The sequence below is a fragment of the Vipera ursinii genome (assembly GCF_947247035.1).
Source record: "Vipera ursinii genome assembly, chromosome: 1".
Classification (NCBI taxonomy): Eukaryota; Metazoa; Chordata; class Lepidosauria; order Squamata; family Viperidae; genus Vipera; species Vipera ursinii.
Window position 1 is genome coordinate 333,732,687 of NC_139512.1, and position 18,618 is coordinate 333,751,304.

Consider the following 18,618-nt stretch of genomic DNA (forward strand, 5'->3'; position numbering starts at 1 on the left):
AAATCTTGAAACTCAGAGCAGATAGCTGACAAAAATAGGTTTCAGAGTCCAGTGATAGAAAGGGGTCATGCAAACTACAACTGTTTCTAGAAATGCAACACACCATTACCTCCAAAATTATATTTTTAAAACAATCTTCTTCAGTTTGAAAAGAAATACTATATTTATCGAGTTAACCAGTTCGTTTAATAAACTTCTGTCCATAATTTTGTATCAGATAGTGATACTAGAGTGAGGCCTAAGTCACCATGCTGCTGAGTTTCTACACAAGAGTGTTTTTTAAGCTGGAAGGTTGACTTGAATTCCCAGAATTCCCCACCAGCCATGCTAGTCTGCGCATCACATCTACACGTCTTCAAGCCACCAAGCTGTAGAGTGCACTGTTGGCAGCAGATACAGTTTTTGCAGCATAACTAGATCTTGAACAAAATAACAGAGTTTAAAACATCTAAGCTTCAACATTTTAAGAAAGGAAGAGTAGAATAACTCTGTATATTCTGTGACAGTAGAATAACTCTCTTAGCTACGCGTGTCTAAGACTGACTTTTGCAAATATTTTGCAAGGGTTGAATAGGCTTTTCTGTTTCAAAATTTCAAGTCATCTTTTACCACTTTCTGCTTTATAACCTATTCTGAAAGATTTGGAAAGAAGGGCTGTATGAAAATGTGCCTGAGGAATCAGTGATGAATCCACACTGAGATTACTTGAATACATGTGATTGTTGTTGTTTTAAAAGTGGGTGTTCAAGTGCGTTAGAGAGAGTTTGTTATTAAATGTTAGGTTTTTCCCTGTTCTAGGTTCTGTATAATTCTGCAATCTATGGAAAATGACTTCTGGGGGCCCATTTCCACTGGCCGCTGACAGTTTGGAGCTCATTTATGCTGCCACTGTACCACAAATATCATGCAATTCACAATATATGTTCTATCTGCATGAACTATCATCTTTTTCCCTGACAAAAGAACTGTACATTTCAGCATGTACATAAACACCAAGGGCTCTATCCCTGTCTTTTATAATTACAGTACAGCTCTTATTGTTATGCTAAATACTATACTCTTTCATATGTAGGCCGCCTCCTATCCTATATAGCTTTGTAAAAGGGAGAACCTTTTTTCTTGTGCAACAAAGAGAAATACAGAACATCTCAAATATTTTTATTATTCAGAATGCAATAATCATCAGCTTGCTAAGCAAACAAGTTATTATGTCTGTAGCTGCTCAGCTTCTCCCTGTATAGCGTATCTTCAGCTCCGGAGCTGTCCTGCCGGTTTGATGGCTGCGTCCGTCACACATAGCTTGCAATAATATGTTCATCAACCTTTGTTATTCAAATTCTATGTAATGAATGGAAGCCTTAAATGGCTTGGCTTCTTGTAACTTTGTTGTATACATTAGGAAAAGTGGAGGATATAAGGATGAAGGATGAAATGGCACCTCCCCCGGTAGCATTACAGGCTGGATAGAAGAATTACAGTAGTTTCTACTGTAGCACCTGAGTCATATAAAGGCAGAAGTTGGGCGGTTCCTTTTTGATAGCATTGGCAATAAGAAAGCACAGTATCTCTGCTATTCTAACAACCTCTGAGGTCTCATAGTTTCTTCTCCAGTAAGTCCTTTGTTCACTCTCTGGTTGTCAAATTTGTCCTATCACTGCCTAAAGCACTTCACTCCAGCATCCTCAGCATGCCCACAGTTTGTTTTTCCCCAGCTGGAAAAGCTACATTGGAGAAGACTATCTTCTGTTCCCTTGCAGGCCACATCATCCATCCAAATCCGTCCTTTCCCTGGGAGAAGAATTGAATAGAATCATTAGCTTGCAATGGTTAATAATCTTTCATTTTTGCATCAAATTGCAATAGCTATGAGAACATTCACACTTTGCAAAATCTAAATCTGTGTTTCTCAACCTAGGCAACTCTAAGACATGTGGACTTCAATTCCCCAAATTCTCCAGCCACCCATCATTCATTCTGTTGGGAGTCATGCTTACACCATTCTATGCAAGCTTTGTATCTAATCTAGAGATTTACAGGTCAACATATAAGTAATGTAATGACCTATACTCAAGATGCACAAGTCTATAAATTCATCCAACCCAATGATAACATTTGGAAGCATTTTTAAGGCTGCCATCATGTAAATAATAGCAACTTAATCAACTGCGAGTAGATAAATAGGCACCACTTTGAAAGCAATGGGGACATGATAGGAGGCCCCCAACTGGGTGTTCCCAAGGCAGCGGTGTTATCACTGTTCAATCCTTTCAAGCTCTTCCAGTACATTAATATAAAATAATAGATGAGCCATGGCAGGGGTGAATCTAAAAGCACAATCCCACTCTGTGGGCAGCACTGCAAGGTTGCATAGATAAATAATGTATATAAATACTGTGAAAGTTGCTTTCTGTCTTGCAGTTCTAAAAATTAAAATGGGTATCTTCAATAACCATTTCTAAAAATGAATAAATGTGAGTTTTTCTGAGATAATTTTAAGCAAAATGCTCCATTGCCTCACCAACTGGTTTTCAGCAGATCCTTCATGTCCAAACTGCTTTGACTTGTGTCATTTTGCTGCATAAATAGGACCAAGGCCAAACCACAGAAGATGTTCAGAGATCTGTTACTGGGATGCTAAAAGTCATCTCTGAATGTCTCACAAGGTTTTTTAGGGTAGGACCGCCTCATAGCCTAACAGAAAGATCTTATCCCAGGCCAATGCTAGTCTTTCCAATTCCCTGGAAGACATGAGTCAGGACTCTCCCTTTTCCAGCCTCTGACTCACTAACTATAAAGGAGATTCTACATACAGTTCAGGGCTCTGTAAAAAGCTCTCTGGAGAAAGTGGATAACAAGAATAAATCCCAGCCAGAAAAAGCACAGTTTGGCTTTGGTGGTCCAAAGGGAACAAGTTTTCAAGCATCAAAGGAGGGAAGAGCTGGAAAGATTGTATGTAACAACCACAGGAACACCCAGCAAAGTTTGGAACTACAGCTGGACCAGGCACAATTATTTATCCAGCATGTATAATGCTGCCTGATATGACAGATTACCATTGGTAGAAAAGCCATGTTTACTACAGAGGATTAATGGGATTCTTTGTTTTGAGTGGGCAGTTGAGGGAATATTTCAGGACTGTCAAGATACAGCCAGTGTGCTTTCCAATGAAAGATGGGCAGGATGAGTAGATTCAAGGGAAAACAAATGAAGAGTTTCCTAATTCCCCCATCAGAAAGAGTCTGAGAGCAGCTTTTCAAACTAACACATTTTGTTCAAAGGCATAAGCTTCATGAACCAAAGTTCCCTTCTTTAGAAGGAGAACAGCTACACTGATACAGAATCTCAGCGAGGAAGAGGTGTAGGTTTATTTTTTTTTTAATTTTAATTCCATTTATATCCTGCCCTTCTCCGAAGACTCAGGGCGGATTTACAAACTTAGCAGTAGCCTTCATTCTGTGTATATGCCTGCTTATTAGGGCTTTCACACACACCCCAAGCGGCATTATTACAAAGTCAGCTTAATTGCCCCCAACAATCTGGGTCCTCAATCTGGGTTCAACAATCTGGGTCCTCAATCTGGGTTTAACCACTTCATGCATCCAATGAAGAGAAGTACAGCTCATTAAAAAAACTTATGCTTGTTAATTAAATGTCTTACTCTAAAAAGCTGTTCTCAGATTCCTCCTGATTTTGGGCAGCCATAGAGCAAAATGGCTCCCCTCTTATGATGTCTTTGTTCCCAGTGAATATTGGCTGGAAGCTCCTGCAGGAAACAAGAATCTAGAGAAAACCTATATGCAAGTGTACCTAAGAATTAAATTCCAAAATTTAAAATACCATGGGAATATTGGAAACAGCAAGGTAAAAGTTGGTGGAGAATATTAGTTAGTCATGGGGATATCCTTTATTTCTTTGAAGCACTGTTAGCTCAGCTTTTTTTTTTTTATTGAAAAGTTTTAACATACAATTTTTTCTTTAAAAATCCCCCCTCCCCCTCCCTTCTCCCTCCCCCCCTACCTCTCCCCCCTCCCCCCCTCCCCCCCCGACTTCCCAGAGCTAAATACAAGGTATATATATAAAAAAACAATCATAAACAACCATATACTAACAACCATAAACTCTAAAATCCATCACTCTCTAGCTTATATAGGATAAAACAAACCTTAGTAATATTAAATATATATAGAAAAACCAAAATAGAAAAAGAAAAAAAGAAAGAAGACTTATTCAAATGCTACATGAAATTTCTTAACCCTGTACTTGTTCTGGATAAACTCAATCCATTTTCTCCATTCCATAATATAGCGTTCTTGCGTGTGATCTTTCAAATAGGCCGAAATCTTCGCCATCTCAGCCAGGTCGGAAACCTTTAAAGTCCACTCTTCTATGGTCGGCAGTTCCTCTCTCTTCCAATACTGACCTATCAAAAGTCTTGCTGCCGTAATTAAATTCAACATCAACTTAGTGTCCACAACTGTAGCATCTGTAATTATTCCCAACAAAAAAAGTTGCGGACAAAACTTTATCCTCTGTTTAAAAATCTTCTGCATGTTCCACCAGACTTTTATCCAAAAGGCTTTAACCTTTTTACAAGTCCACCATATGTGAAAATATGTTGCGTCTTCATCACCGCACCTCCAACATTTAGGCTGATAATTCGGATACATACTTGCAAGCTTTTTAGGATCTAAATGCCATCTATAAAACATTTTGTAAAAATTCTCTCTTAGATTTTGAGCTTGTGTAAATTTTACATTCCTCACCCAAATCTTTTCCCACGTGTCCATTGTAATAACTTCCTGGATGTTTTGGGCCCATTTTATCATACAATCCTTAACAAGTTCTGTTTCTGAATCAATCTCTATCAACGCAAGATATATCCGTTTAATATGTGCTGGTCCCTGATTTCTGATTTGCTTTATCAAATTTTCATCAGTCATTGTAAAACCATTTTTCTGGTCTTCTTTCCACCTGGCCCGTAACTGAGTATATTGAAACCAATTTTGAACAACCTTCTCTTCTCGCAAGAGGCTATATGATTTCAAACACCAAACATTTCTTTCCAAGCTTAGGATCTCCTTGTACGTAGTCACATCATGTTTGAATCCAGCATGTATATTTTCTATTGCGTGTTTTGGAATTGCCCACAGTGGTATCTTACAATCTAGCTTATGTCTATACTTCTTCCAAACTCTCAACAATGCCTGTCTTAAAATATGCACTCTAAACACGTTGTCTACCTTCTTGTCATACAACAAATATGCATGCCAGCCAAACAACAAATCGTGGCCCTCAAGATTTAATAATCTCTCTTGTGTCAAATTAATCCAATCACTTATTCCTACTAATGCAGCAGCTTCATAATATAGTTTAAGATTAGGCATTTTAAGACCACCTCTCTCACGAGTATCCTGCATAATCTTAAGTTTAACTCGTGGCCTTTTCCCTGCCCAAACAAATTTATTGATACCTCGCTGCCATTCCTCCAAATTAGAATCTTTCTTAAGAATCGGTATCATTTGAAATAAAAATAAAAATTTAGGCAGGACATTCATTTTCACTACTGCGATCCGTCCCAACAAAGACAATTGCAATTTTTCCCAGCTCTCCAATTCTTTTTGAAGTTAGCTCAGCTTTGAGTAGTTTTATATCCTATCCTATTCCCTGTTTATTTATTTTGCTCAGATGGCTAACTCAGCCATGCAATTTTATGCAAAATTAACTTCAACATATACTCAGATCTGCATTTTGCTGCTTTTAGTAAAATGAAAACCATTTCCTTGATCATTCCTACTTTGAGTTTGCAAGCTGTAACTGCAGATCTTAAAACTATTTGGACAGTGGTGCTGGAGAAGACTCCTGCAAGTCCCTTGGACTGCAAGGTGATCAAACCGGTCAGTCCTAGAGGAGATCAACCCTGACTGCTCTTTAGAAGGCCAGATCCTGAAGTTGAAACTCAAATACTTTGGCCACCTAATGAGAATGAAGGACTCACTGGAGAAGAGCCTAATTCTGGGAAAGATTGAGGGCAATAGAAGAAGGGGACGACAGAGAATGAGGTGGCTGGATGGAGTCACTGAAGCAGTAGGCGTGAGCTTAAATGGACTCCAGAAGATGGTAGAGGACAGGAAGGCCTGGAGGAACGTTGTCCATAGGGTCGCAATGGGTCGGACAAGACTTCGCAGCTAACAACAACAACAAAATGAAGGTAAAAAATGCAGCCATTCAGTTAAAAATTTATCCCTGGGAAAGAGGGGTTTCCTTCTCTGCCTGTCCAGTTTCCAGGCACCTCCTCATCCAAGAACAAACTGTGCCAGGTTCTAAAAAAACAAGAAATACCTGTTGAGATTCTTCTAAGCAGGTACCTTTACTGTTCCTCGCCTACAGACAGCCAAAACTAAAGCAGACCTTGCACCATAAAACATATACTCTGGTAACTATTGGGGAGAAGCCATCTTCACCCTCTTTCTCTCACATAAATGATCTAAACTGTGTTGCCTCTTGCTCTTCTGGAATGCACTCCCATGCTCCTGGGAATCTGAACAACATTCCATCATACTGTGGCACTGTGACCTGCTTGCGCATGACCCTTTTATCTGCAGGAACTATACCCAGACCTCCAGCACTCAAGATAGAGGGGGAGTAAGAGAATTGGTAAGATTGTATGAGTATCAGTGAAGAACACTTTCTCCCCTTTGCTTCCTGCTACAGTTAAACATAGCCAAACTCAACCTGTACAACTCTCCTTGTTCTGCAAAATAAAAAATGTTGACTATTTTGAAATACATTCTGCAAACTGAGATTTTGGCAGGTTTAGAATAAAGAATTTTTGCCATATAAAGCCTGATTGCTCTGAGAGATACACCTTAAGCTTTACATGGATTCCTTATATACATAAAGACATTGGTGTTCTGGTGTACCAGTTGGTGTTCAAATCAATACTTTGATAGTTTCAGCTGCTGTGAGAAAGTAATGTGGCAGCTGCCTTCGCCTATTATCTTTGCCTGACATGCCATCGGAAGAGAAATATCCCATGTAAATAGAGTGAATCAGTGCCATTTTGGGTAACCCATGGAATTCTGAAGCACCCACTTGCCAAGATTATGGACTGAGAAATTGGGTAAAACAAGGAAAAGTTCTTACAGTCTCCCCTTCTAACCAAGTGACCAGAAAAATAGGAAACTTATCCACCAGAATTTTATAAGTTTGGGAAATATCTCCCCAAACATAGCTGGAGGACAGCCAGTACTTCCCCCTGTAGCCCTTTTCTGTTCTAAGTTACCTGAAAGATAAAAAGATGTTTCTGGACCAAACTCTGCACCATGAGATGCTAGAATTAGCCTTCAGTGCAGGAAAGTTGTTTATTTATTTATTTATTTATTTATTTTATTTATATACCGCCCTTCTCTCAAGAGACTCAGGGCGGTTAACAGGGCAATACGTAAAAGACAGATACAAAAGTTAAAATTAATTAAAACATGATTAAACAATGCCCATAGTACAGATTTAAAATTAACGTCATAATAACAAAACCCACCCCGTCCCATCAGGCCAGGCCCGCTTCCTTAAAAAGATGGGTTTTAAGGTCGCGCCGGAAGGAGCGGAGGTCGGGCGCCATCTGGAGCTCTACCGGAAGATGATTCCATAAGTCCGGTGCGCCCACAGAGAACGCTCTCCCCCTGGGGGCCACCAGTCGGCATTCTTTGACCGGCGGCACCCTGAGGAGGCCCTCTCTGTGGGAGCGTACTGGGCGGAGGGAAGTTGACGCCGGCTGCAGGTGCTCCCCAAGGTATTCTGGACCCATGCCATGGAGGGCTTTGTAGGTCATTACCAACACCTTGAACCTCACCCGGAAGACAACTGGCAACCAATGCAGCTCGCGGAGCAAAGGTGTAACACGGGAGTATCGGGAGACCCCCGACACAACTCTCGCGGCTGCATTCTGTGCCAGCTGGAGCCTCCGAGTGGTCTTCAAGGGTAGCCCCATGTAGAGAGCGTTGCAGTAATCAAGACGAGAGGTCACGAGCGCATGAGTGACCATGCACAAGGCATCCCGGTCTAGATAGGGCCGCAACTGGCGCACCAGGCGAACCTGGGCGAACGCCCCCCTAGTTACAGCTACAATATGGTCTTCTAAAGAGAGCTGTGAATCTAGGAGGACTCCCAAGTTGCGAGCCCTATCTACAGGAGGTAATGACTCACCCCCCATAATGAGGGGTGGAATATCCTGAATATCCCGGGATGCCGGTACGCACAGCCACTCCATCTTGTCGGGGTTGAGACGAAGCCTGTTCCTCCCCATCCAGACCCGGACCGCCTCCAGGCACCGGGACATCATGTTGAGGGCATCACTGGGGTGGTTTGGGGTCGAAATGAAAAGTTGGGTATCATCAGCATACTGATGATACCCAACTCCAAAACCACGAATGATCTCACCCAGCGGTTTCATATAGATGTTGAACAGAAGGGGCGAGAGGACCGACCCCTGAGGGACTCCACAAGCGAGAGGCCTCGCGGTCGACCTCTGCCCCCCCCGTCAACACCGACTGCGAACGTCCCAGGAGATAGGAGGAGAACCACTGAAGAACCGTGCCTCCCACTCCCAATCCCCTGAGACGCCGCAGCAAGATACCATGGTCGATGGTATCGAAAGCCGCTGAGAGGTCTAATAGGACTAGAACAGAGGAGTATCCTCTGTCCCGAGCCCTCCAGAGATCATTCACCAGCGCGACCAATGCCGTCTCCGTGCTGTACCCAGGCCTGAAGCCCGATTGGTACGGGTCTAGATAATCCGCTTCATCCAGGACCAGAGGGAGCTGATGCGCCACCACACTCTCGACAACCTTCGCAAGGAAGCGAAGGTTGGAGACCGGACGAAAGTTATTCAAAACAGCCGGATCCAAGGTAGGCTTCTTGAGGAGAGGTTGCTGTATGATTGTTGCTATTTTGTGCTATAGTAAATTAGCATAGGTATCTCTCAGGAAGGAATCAATATTATGTAAAAACACATTAATTGTGTTTACGAGCAACAGCTAACAATAGGTTTCTTGTAATCTTAATAATTCATCCTTAGTAGACTAAACAAGGGGAGTACATAGGTACCTCAGTTATATTTAGGCGTTACTTCTTAGACTTCTTAGCAGTAAAACTGGTTTCTCTGTATTGGCATTCAGAATATCTATCATCTATCTATCTATCCATCCATCCATCCATTTTCTGATTATCAACAACCTATTTAATTTTCATGACATGCATAATCCATTGAACTATAAACCAGTTAAAGAATAAGCTAAGCCACATAAAACCTAAGCAAAGATAAAATGAACCAAGCTTAGTAGGTCATGGAAATATATACACCAGCTCTTTCTCTGGCATGATTAAGCATATTTTGTGAACACAGCCATGGGGAAAGAGATTTGCTTTCCTATGCAAGCACACATACTGGTTGAAAACAGTAAAATGGCTGGAGATGGATCACATCCCTAAACATATTTCTACAAGCTGGTCGTGAGAATATCGAAGTATGTGAATAAGAACATTTTCCTCCTCTAAAAAAAGCAATAAAAAACACTGGAGTGGTGCTAACATTGCTTTACGCTTTGGATTCAACCAGGACACCTCTCCTTTCCCATTACATGGGATTTATTCTGGTGTTACTCAGTAGGTTTTGTGTGGAATAATTTCCCTCCAATACCTCTTGTGCACCCCTCTCTCTCAAAAGAGTGCCAGGGTAGCCTCTTGATCCCCTCAAACACATGCGCAGTGCCAGCCCATCAGCTAGAAAGGCACCACATGGAAAACCTCTTTATGCAGCTAAACATTTATGAGAGACCTTCATCTAAATCTGGGAACTTGTAAAATTTTCCCCAGTTCCTGTTTCTCATAACCTGGGGTATTTAGAAAAACATGAGTAATATTGGAGCATCACTACGCTGACGTTTAGAATTGTGCAATAGACTTGCAATCTCAAGTGTCTTGTTTTTCTTGACTGACAAAAATAAAGCAATTTGTGAATGCCTTAAACATGCCAGGTTTGGAGTGAAACTTTTATTAACTGAACGTTTTTATAGCAGGGAATAATTAAAGCTCTCTGGGCCCCAAAGCAAACCTGTCATCTGAACTGAGCTGAGCATGCCAAATGACAGCTAGAAGGCAGCAGAGTGAATGTGTCCTGTATCTCTTTCGTCAGGAGATCTTTGTAGGCCATATATGATACTGTAATCTTGAAGAATAGAATAGAGCTGGAAGGGACCTTGGAGGTCTTCTAATCCATCCCCCTGCTCAAGCAGGAGGACCTATACCATCTCAGACAAGTGACTGTATAGCCTCTTCTTAAAAGTCTCCAGTGATGGAGTGCCCACGATTTCTGGAGGCAAGCTGTTCCACAGGTTAATTGTCCTCACTATCAGGAAGTTTCTCCTTAATTCCAGGTTGCTTTTCTCTTTGATCAGTTTCCAATGATTGCTTCTTGTCTTGCCCTCTGGAGTTTTGGTGAATAACTGACCCTCTCTTCTGCGTGGCATCCCCTCAAATACTGGAATACTGCTATCATGTCTGCCCTAGTCCTTGTTTTCTCTAGACTGGCCATTCCCAAATCCTGCAACTGTTCTCCATGTGTTGTAGTCTCCAGGCCTTTAATTATCTTATTTGCTCTTCTCTGAATTTTTTCCAAACTCTCAACATCTTTTTTGCGAAATGGTGAACATGATAGCAGTGTTCCAATATCTCAGGGGCTGCCACAAAGAAGAGGGAGTCAAGCTATTCTCCAAAGCACCTGAAAGCAGGACAAGAAGCAATGGATGGAAACTAGTCAAGGAGAGAAGCAACCTAGAACTAAGGAGAAACTTCCTGACAGTTAGAACAATTAACCAGTGGAACAACCTGCCTCCAGAAGTGGTGAATGCTCCAACACTGGAAGTTTTTAAGAAGACACTGGCCAGCCACTTGTCTGAAATGGTATAGGGTTTCCTGCCTGAGCAGGGGGTTGGACTAGATGACCTCTAAGGTCCCTTCCAACTTATTATTATTATTATTATTATTATTATTATTATTATTATTATTATTATTATTATTATTATTATTATTAAAATTGGCTGCAGTATTCCAGGTGTGGTCTTACTAGGGTTTTATAAAGCGGTACTAATACTTTGCATGATCTTGATTCTTTGCCTCTGTTTATACAACCTAGGATTGTGTTAGCTTTTTTGGCTGTGCTGCACACTGGTGGCTCATAGTCAAGTGATCGTCCACTAGGACTCCAAGGTCCCTCTCAGAGTTACTGTTTTTAGGCCAGGTCTCGCCCAATCTGTACTTGTACCTTTGATTTTACCTGCCTAAATGTAAAACTTTGCTTTTCTCCACATTGAAACTCATTTTGTTGGATAGGGCCCATTATTCAAGATTGTCAAGATCTTTTTGGATCCTGAGTCTGTCTTCCGGGGCATTGGCTACACCTGCCAGTTTGGTGTCATCTGCAAATTTGATGAGTTCAATTCCCTCATCTAAGTCGTTGATGAAGATATTGAAGAGTACTTGGCCTAAGATGGAACCTTGTGATACCCCACTGCTTACTTCTCTCCATGTGGATGTAGTGCCATTGAGGACTACTCATTGAGTACGGTTTGCCAGCCAGCTACAGATCCATCTGGTGGTGATGTTGTCTGTTCCACCTTTTTCTACCTTACCAAGGAGTAGGTTGTGGTCTACTTTATCAAATGCCTAACTGAAATCTAAGTATATATACTATGTCCACAGCCTTTCGCTGCTCTACTAGTTTATTCACTTTATCAAAAAATGAATTAAGATTGGTTTGGCATGATCTGTTTTTAACAAACCCGTGCTGGCTACTAGTTATACCTTTGTTTGCTTCTAGTTGTTCACAGATCTGTTCTTTATCTTTTCTAGGATCTTCCCAGGTATTGATGTTAAACTGATTGGTCTGTAGTTTCCTGGGTCTGTTTTTTTCCCCCCTTTCTTGAAGATGGGAACCACATCAGCCCTTTTCCAATCCTCAGGTACTTCCCCGGTGCTCCAGGATTTATGAAAGATATGGTGCAGTGGTTCTGAGATAACATCTGCCAGCTCCTTCAGAACTCTGGGATGTAATCTGTCGGGTCCCAGTGATTTATATTCATCAAGGTCAGATACTCTTATACTCCTTATACTCCTTATACTCTTTATTCTCCTCCCATTTCTTCAGTCAGGAAGGAGACGAGTGAAGAGTGAAGAGAAGTAGACAGCAATTAAGGGCAATCCACCAAAAAACCAGCAGAAACTCTAAGAGCTCTTCTTGTAAGTGTAGGTTGCTGCAGTTATTGCTGCTAAGGCAATCGGGTCTTGAATAAGAGATGTGATAGTAGCATGGGAGTTTTTCCTTCTTTGCCTCATCCTTCATTCTGTACTATTATTCTTTTATTCTTTTGACCCCACAATTGGCTACAAAAATGTTCGGGATGCAAAAATCTAGACACCCACTAGACCACAGGTCTGCAACCCGCGGCTCCGGAGCCGCATGTGGCTCTTTCAGCGGCTCCCAGTCCTCTGCCATGTGCAGTCCCAAAAAAAAGTGGGACTAAAAAAGTTCAACCAATCAATTCAAATATGCAGGGTAGGTGCATATCTCGCCTTGGCTCCACTCTTCAGTCAAACCCTGTTCTGCGCATGGTTGCATGTATGCGCATGCGCACATATTTTTTGCGGCTCCCAGTTCTTCCTTTTGTGAGGGAACCGGTTCCGAGTGGCTCTTTCACTGTTTCAGGTTGCTGACCCCTGCACTAGACAATGTAACAAAGAGATGCAAAAACTCTTAACTCAAAATCTTAGCTGCCATGAAGTATGGACTGGAAAAAAACCCTCATCTGATTTTTTTCTAGTCAAGATTTGATAGTGAAGAGGTTTTGTGAAGATGAGGGCAAGGAACGGGCAGTAGGGAAGTATAATGGTACCTGGGACTGAAGTTGGGAGATGAAGAGATGCTGAATAGGGAATGGCCAGATAAGAGAGAGCATAGCCAGTTAGCTGGATAGTACGTAGGGCAAGAGGTTCAAGAAGGGACTCTCTCTAGTTTCTTGGGCTATAAAGAAAATGGTGGGGGAACTGTACTCTCAGACTTACAACATTCTGTTAAAACAGAATTAGCTTATCTGGTCATGTTTCCCATATGGTCTACCTGATAAAGCAGGCAGAAAGAGGCTACAATCGCACCTGCTTTTTGTTAAAGTTGTAGATCATGGAATGGAAAAACCCAGGGACTCCGTTGATTTCAACCAAGGGAATGAGTTTTCTGCCTCTCTACTGTCCTCTGGTGGTCCTCCAGATTTGTCCAGCTCAGAGCAGTCTAGTTTTATTAGCCCAATATGCTTAATATGTTGAATGGACTCAGTCATTCTGAGTCATGAGTCATCTAATCCTGATGAATTCCCTTTAATTGGATATCGAATTGGCTTCTTACACATTCTGAAGTGTTCCGATTATTTTGCAGAGTTATGTTTTGGTGCCAACAACTAAACAACTCTGAGCTGAAAAATCTAAGCAGAATTGGACCTAGTTAGTACTTGGATAGGACTTCTATGAACTATCGGGGACAGAGACGTTGGAAAACATCCCCGAAGTTAATAGAAAACTACTTCTGTAAAATCACCGTCATCTTTTTATGATCCTGGATTTATCCAACAAACAACCCTATCTGGTAGGTCGCAGGCAACATATTCTCGGGAAAACCTGTCCAAAAAAATAAATGGAAGTGTGGAACTCATCAGGCTGCAAAACCTAACCATGAAGGAACAATAATTATAAATTTCCAGAAGCCCTGACCAAGAGGAATGGGGCTTCTGAACATCAGCTGACAAGACTTACCACTGGACCTTAGAAAACCTGCTATGGGTGCTTCTGAAAAACAGCACTGAGCCAGGATTAGATGGCTGAGTTCATTAGATTTTTTTTTCTTAGTCTCTTCTGAGTCTGGTGAAATCTATTCAAGTTGTCACAGAGCCCAATTTGAAAAACATCCTACAATAAAGGCAGTATTTGTTTTATTTGCATTAACACCCTTACACTAAATTCTTTGGATCGGTTTCATGGGGTGTGTTCTACCATCAGTGTAACTTATTTAATCTCAGGAATGTATTCATTTTCTTACCCTGTCCAAATGCGGCCATTCTGTAAATCTCTTCAATGCCTCGGAAACCCAGCATCCGGCACACCACATCCCCATCTTTCTTGTCCCATCCATCGTCACACACAGTTCCCCACTGTCGATCGTGAAAGACTTCCACTCGCCCTTCATGAGGACCGGAGCCATTCATCAAGCGGATAATTCCCTCCTCCAAAGTAAGAGCTGTGCAGTCATGAATCAGGGGAAGTAAATATATGGGATTAGAAATGATTTTCTGCTACCGATCCTGGTGAAATATTGTAGAAACACCATTAAGTATTTCCCAGTAACACCTTAAAGAAGTAAATAAAACTATTCAGTGGTTTAATGCAATCAATCCAAGTGATTCTTTGCAAAATTCATAATCAATGTATCTGTTCTGATGTTCATATCTATCTTTTCTTTGAGATCTGAAGGTGATGTGTTTGAGAATCTTCCCTTACTAGTAGTCCTCACTTAACACATGGTTGCTTAGAGAACATTAGAAGTTATGGCAGGCCTCCAAAATGGTACTGTTCTGGAGTTCCAATGGCTGCAAACACCCTTCCCCCATGGTCACATGATTCTATTTTGGGAACTTGGCAATCAGCTTGCATTTACAGCTGTTTGCAACATCCTGCAGTCACATGACCACAATTTTGGCATTGTTTGCCAGTTTCTGGCATTTACTATTGCATTTGTTTAATTACTGCAGCATTTGCTTAATGACCGCTACAAAAAGATAAATTCAGGCACAGTCACATGGTGATCTACTTAACCATCATAATCATCACAAACTTAATAATCATCTACTTAACCAATTACAACCATAATTCCACAGTCAATTATGGTTGTAATTGAGGACTACCAGTATTACATTGCCCAAACAACAAACCTCTGAGATCGCTCAACTGAACAGAAGTGACAAGACAATCCACTTTCTTCCATCATCTACTTCTTGTAACTTCTACTGCAGGGCAAATAAAATAGACAAGCCTCTCCTACATTTCCTCCAGATTCTGCCCAACAAACTGTCATCACTGGCCATTTCTGCCAGTTGCTTCCTTCTAAATCAGGGGCCTCCAACCTTGGCAACTTTACGACTTGTGGACTTCAACTCAGCCAGCATGGCTGGCTGAGGAATTCTGGGAGTTGAAGTCCACAAGTCGTAAAGTTGCCAAGATTGAAGACCCCTGTTCTAAATGACAGCACTTAGTTGGAGACATACTGTAGCAATATCTTACAGTCTTGAAGAGGCAAAAGAGTTACAGCTCTGGCAACAGCTGCTCTTTACTCCAGAGTCATATTCACCGGCTTTAGCTGTGGGGAGAAGACAAACGCATTCCTGGTGGAATAGTTCCCTGGCCAGAACAGCAGTTTTATGCAGTTTTATCTCCAGACTGATATATACAGTGGAAACATCCCAGAATTGAATATTAAACAGTACTACAAAATGTTCTGGGAGGAAATACGCTTTTTTCATGTTTGGCTTAATAACAAATGGATTTAATTCAAAACAAAACCAGTGTTCAGGTTTAGAAGTGTCCTGGTTGGCCACTCTCCCTGACTGTTCCTAGAAGTGCAGCTCAAGGGCTACTTAAGTACAGGCATGAACTGTCAATTGTTAACACATGCCTGAAGGCCTGTCTTTGTTCACGGATGTGTTTAACTGTCAAAGTTACACCTACAAGCCCACAACCCAATCCCACGAGTCCTTACAGTTACATCAAGCTTAGGTTGGCTCCAAAGACCTCATGATCTATTGTTTAATGTCTACCCATGGAAAAAAGTGCATACTTTAAAAAATGTTCAGTATGTACACTGCATAGAATACACAAATTGCCTAAGTAAAAAAATATGCAATTTTAGCTATTTTACGATGGCTGTGGGCCATATCAGGGGTGTCCGTAGGGTGCGGTTAAAAAAAATCAGAATGGTGGCCATGATAATTGAAGTTCTGCCTAGGTTTTTTTTTAATGTAGATCACATATGTTCATTATACAGTTTAGCCTCCACATCCTCTTGTGAACTTTGTTGCTCTTTTCCGCACTCTTTCTAGGGCCTCAGCATCTTTTTTAAAATCAGAAGTGGATGCAATACTCCAAGTGTAGCCTCACTACTGCAGTATAGAGTGGTAAGTTCAATGTACATACAATGGAGTTTCTTCACTGACTTTTCTGGTTGAAAGTTGGCAATGAAAGTTGCACATAGCAGTCACATGACTGCAGGATGCTGAGGTACCTAGCCAAGTGTGGTGCACCTGGATCGTGATCACATGACAGATGGAACTTCAAGAACAAGTTGTAAGCAACCCCTGTTTAGTGCCGTCATAAGTTTGAACTCTTGTTGAACTAGTAATAGTTAAGTGAAGACTACTTATATTTGCATCTCTCATGAGAAAGTTGAAATGGGACACAAAGACTAGATGAGAAGGCTGGGTCTCCTTTCACACTGACTCAATATCTCCAACTTTTTAGTCCGTTTAAAACTGAAAATGGGCTTCTTTTGATACTTAGAAATGTATAGCAGTGACTGCTGTTCTTGATATTCTATCTTATTGCCTGAAAGCAACCATTTTATTGCACAAGTGAGTGCACTGACTAATCCACCCCTTTCCATGTATTCCAAGAGATTCCCCATGGATTCTATTATTTATATATATATATTTGTTTGCATAAAGCCAATTACAACCCAGACTTTTTTCCCAGGGGAGAAATATAAGGAAAATACTTAAACATTGCTTAAAGAAACAATATCTCAAACTGCTGCAGCTGTACAAAGATAGCATTGGCTTGGATAATTGGGACCATGTGTTTATGAGGGAAGTGGAAGATTTATGCCTGCACAGAAGTACCACTGCTTTCCATTTTCCCAGCCCCACCTCCACTCAGGAAAAATAATCCATTTTTCATTCCAGTCCACTAGGCCCAGGAAATGGACTTGGTCTAGGATGCCAGAATTGAAATTCCTGAGGAATGTGTATGTGGTTGTCTATGTCTTTGTGTGTTTATTTGTCAATAAGCCTCCTTTGGTATTTAGTATGAAAAAAAAATTAATTTCCACCTCAGCTTTTTTCCAAAATAAATACCATATATAATATATGCATGAGAAAGAGTTACATCTATTAGTCCTTGACTTACAACAGTTCATTTAGTAACTGTTCAAAGTTACAGGGGCACTTTTTTTACAGTTATGACCTTTGCAGCATTTCCATGGCCATGTGATCAAAATTCAGACAGTTGGCAACTGACTCATATTTATGACCGTTGCTGTGTCCCAAGGTCATGTTATCACCTTTTGGGACCTTCTGACAAGCAAAGTCAATGGGGAAGCCAGGTTCACTTACAACCATATAACTAACTTAAGTGCAGTGAGTCACTTAACAACCATGGGAAGAAAGATCATAAAATGGGGCAAAACTCACTTTTACAAATATCTCACCTAACAACAGAAAGTTCGGGCTCAAGTGTAGTCCTAAGTCAATGACTACCTGTAAATGGAGGACTATATATATTTATATAGAGTATCATAAAACTACAGAATCATGAAGTTGGAAGGGATTTTAGAGGTCATCTTTTTGAACCTCCCACTCATTGGAGGATCCACCAGCATCACCTGCCACTGATGACCCTCCAGACCGTGTCTGAATATATTCAGCACAGCAAAATTTCCCACTTAAAATGGAAAATTGTTCCATTGGCAAACACCATGTACAGTCAAGAATTCCTCCTAATGCGCAGTCTGAACTTCTCTCCTTCTAAAACCATTGCTTTTGTTAATGCCTTCTGAACTATAGCAAACAAGTTCACCAGAAGTTGAACTCCAAGCCATCCAATCCCATTTTAGTCACATAGTAATGTGCATATCAATTCAGTTTCAGACTGTTGCTCCCAGTGCTTTTTTTGTAAAAGAAAAAGGTGCCGGAACTCACACATGTCATACAACCCGCCTTGACTACCCTACAAGGTTCCATCCAAAAAAGGTGCCGGAACTCACACATGTCATACAACCCGCCTTGCCTACCCTACAAGGTTCCATCCAAAAAAGGTGCCGGAACTCACACATGTCATACAACCCGCCTTGCCTACCCTACAAGGTTCCATCCAAAAAAGGTGCCGGAACTCAGACATGTCATACAACCTGCCTTGCCTACCCTACAAGGTTCCATCCAAAAAAGGTGCCGGAACTCACACATGTCATACAACCCGCCTTGCCTACCCTACAAGGTTCCATCCAAAAAAGGTGCCGGAACTCACACATGTCATACAACCCGCCTTGCCTACCCTACAAGGTTCCATCCAAAAAAGGTGCCGGAACTCACACATGTCATACAACCCGCCTTGCCTACCCTACAAGGTTCCATCCAAAAAAGGTGCCGGAACTCCGTTCTGGGCGTTCTATGAGAAAAAAACCCCTGGTTGCTCCTCTCTGGTGTCTCAGTGGATTTGACTTGGAAAAAAAACAAAGATCAAGAGAAGGGTCATGCT

General features: G+C 41.4%; 1 protein-coding gene across 1 annotated transcript in view; it reads right to left on the reverse strand.

Moving 5' to 3' along the window:
• Positions 1 to 966: 966 nt before the first annotated feature.
• Positions 967 to 18,618, reverse strand: part of SCARA5 (scavenger receptor class A member 5) — a 123,139-nt gene continuing 105,487 nt past the window's right edge. Inside the window, exons 8-9 of the mRNA XM_083360715.1 lie at positions 14,138 to 14,335; positions 967 to 1,788 (exon numbers count right to left, since the gene is read on the reverse strand). Of these exons, the coding sequence (XP_083216841.1) occupies positions 1,652 to 1,788; positions 14,138 to 14,335 (335 nt within the window). The 3' untranslated portion in view covers positions 967 to 1,651. The remainder of the gene's footprint in view (positions 1,789 to 14,137; positions 14,336 to 18,618) is intronic.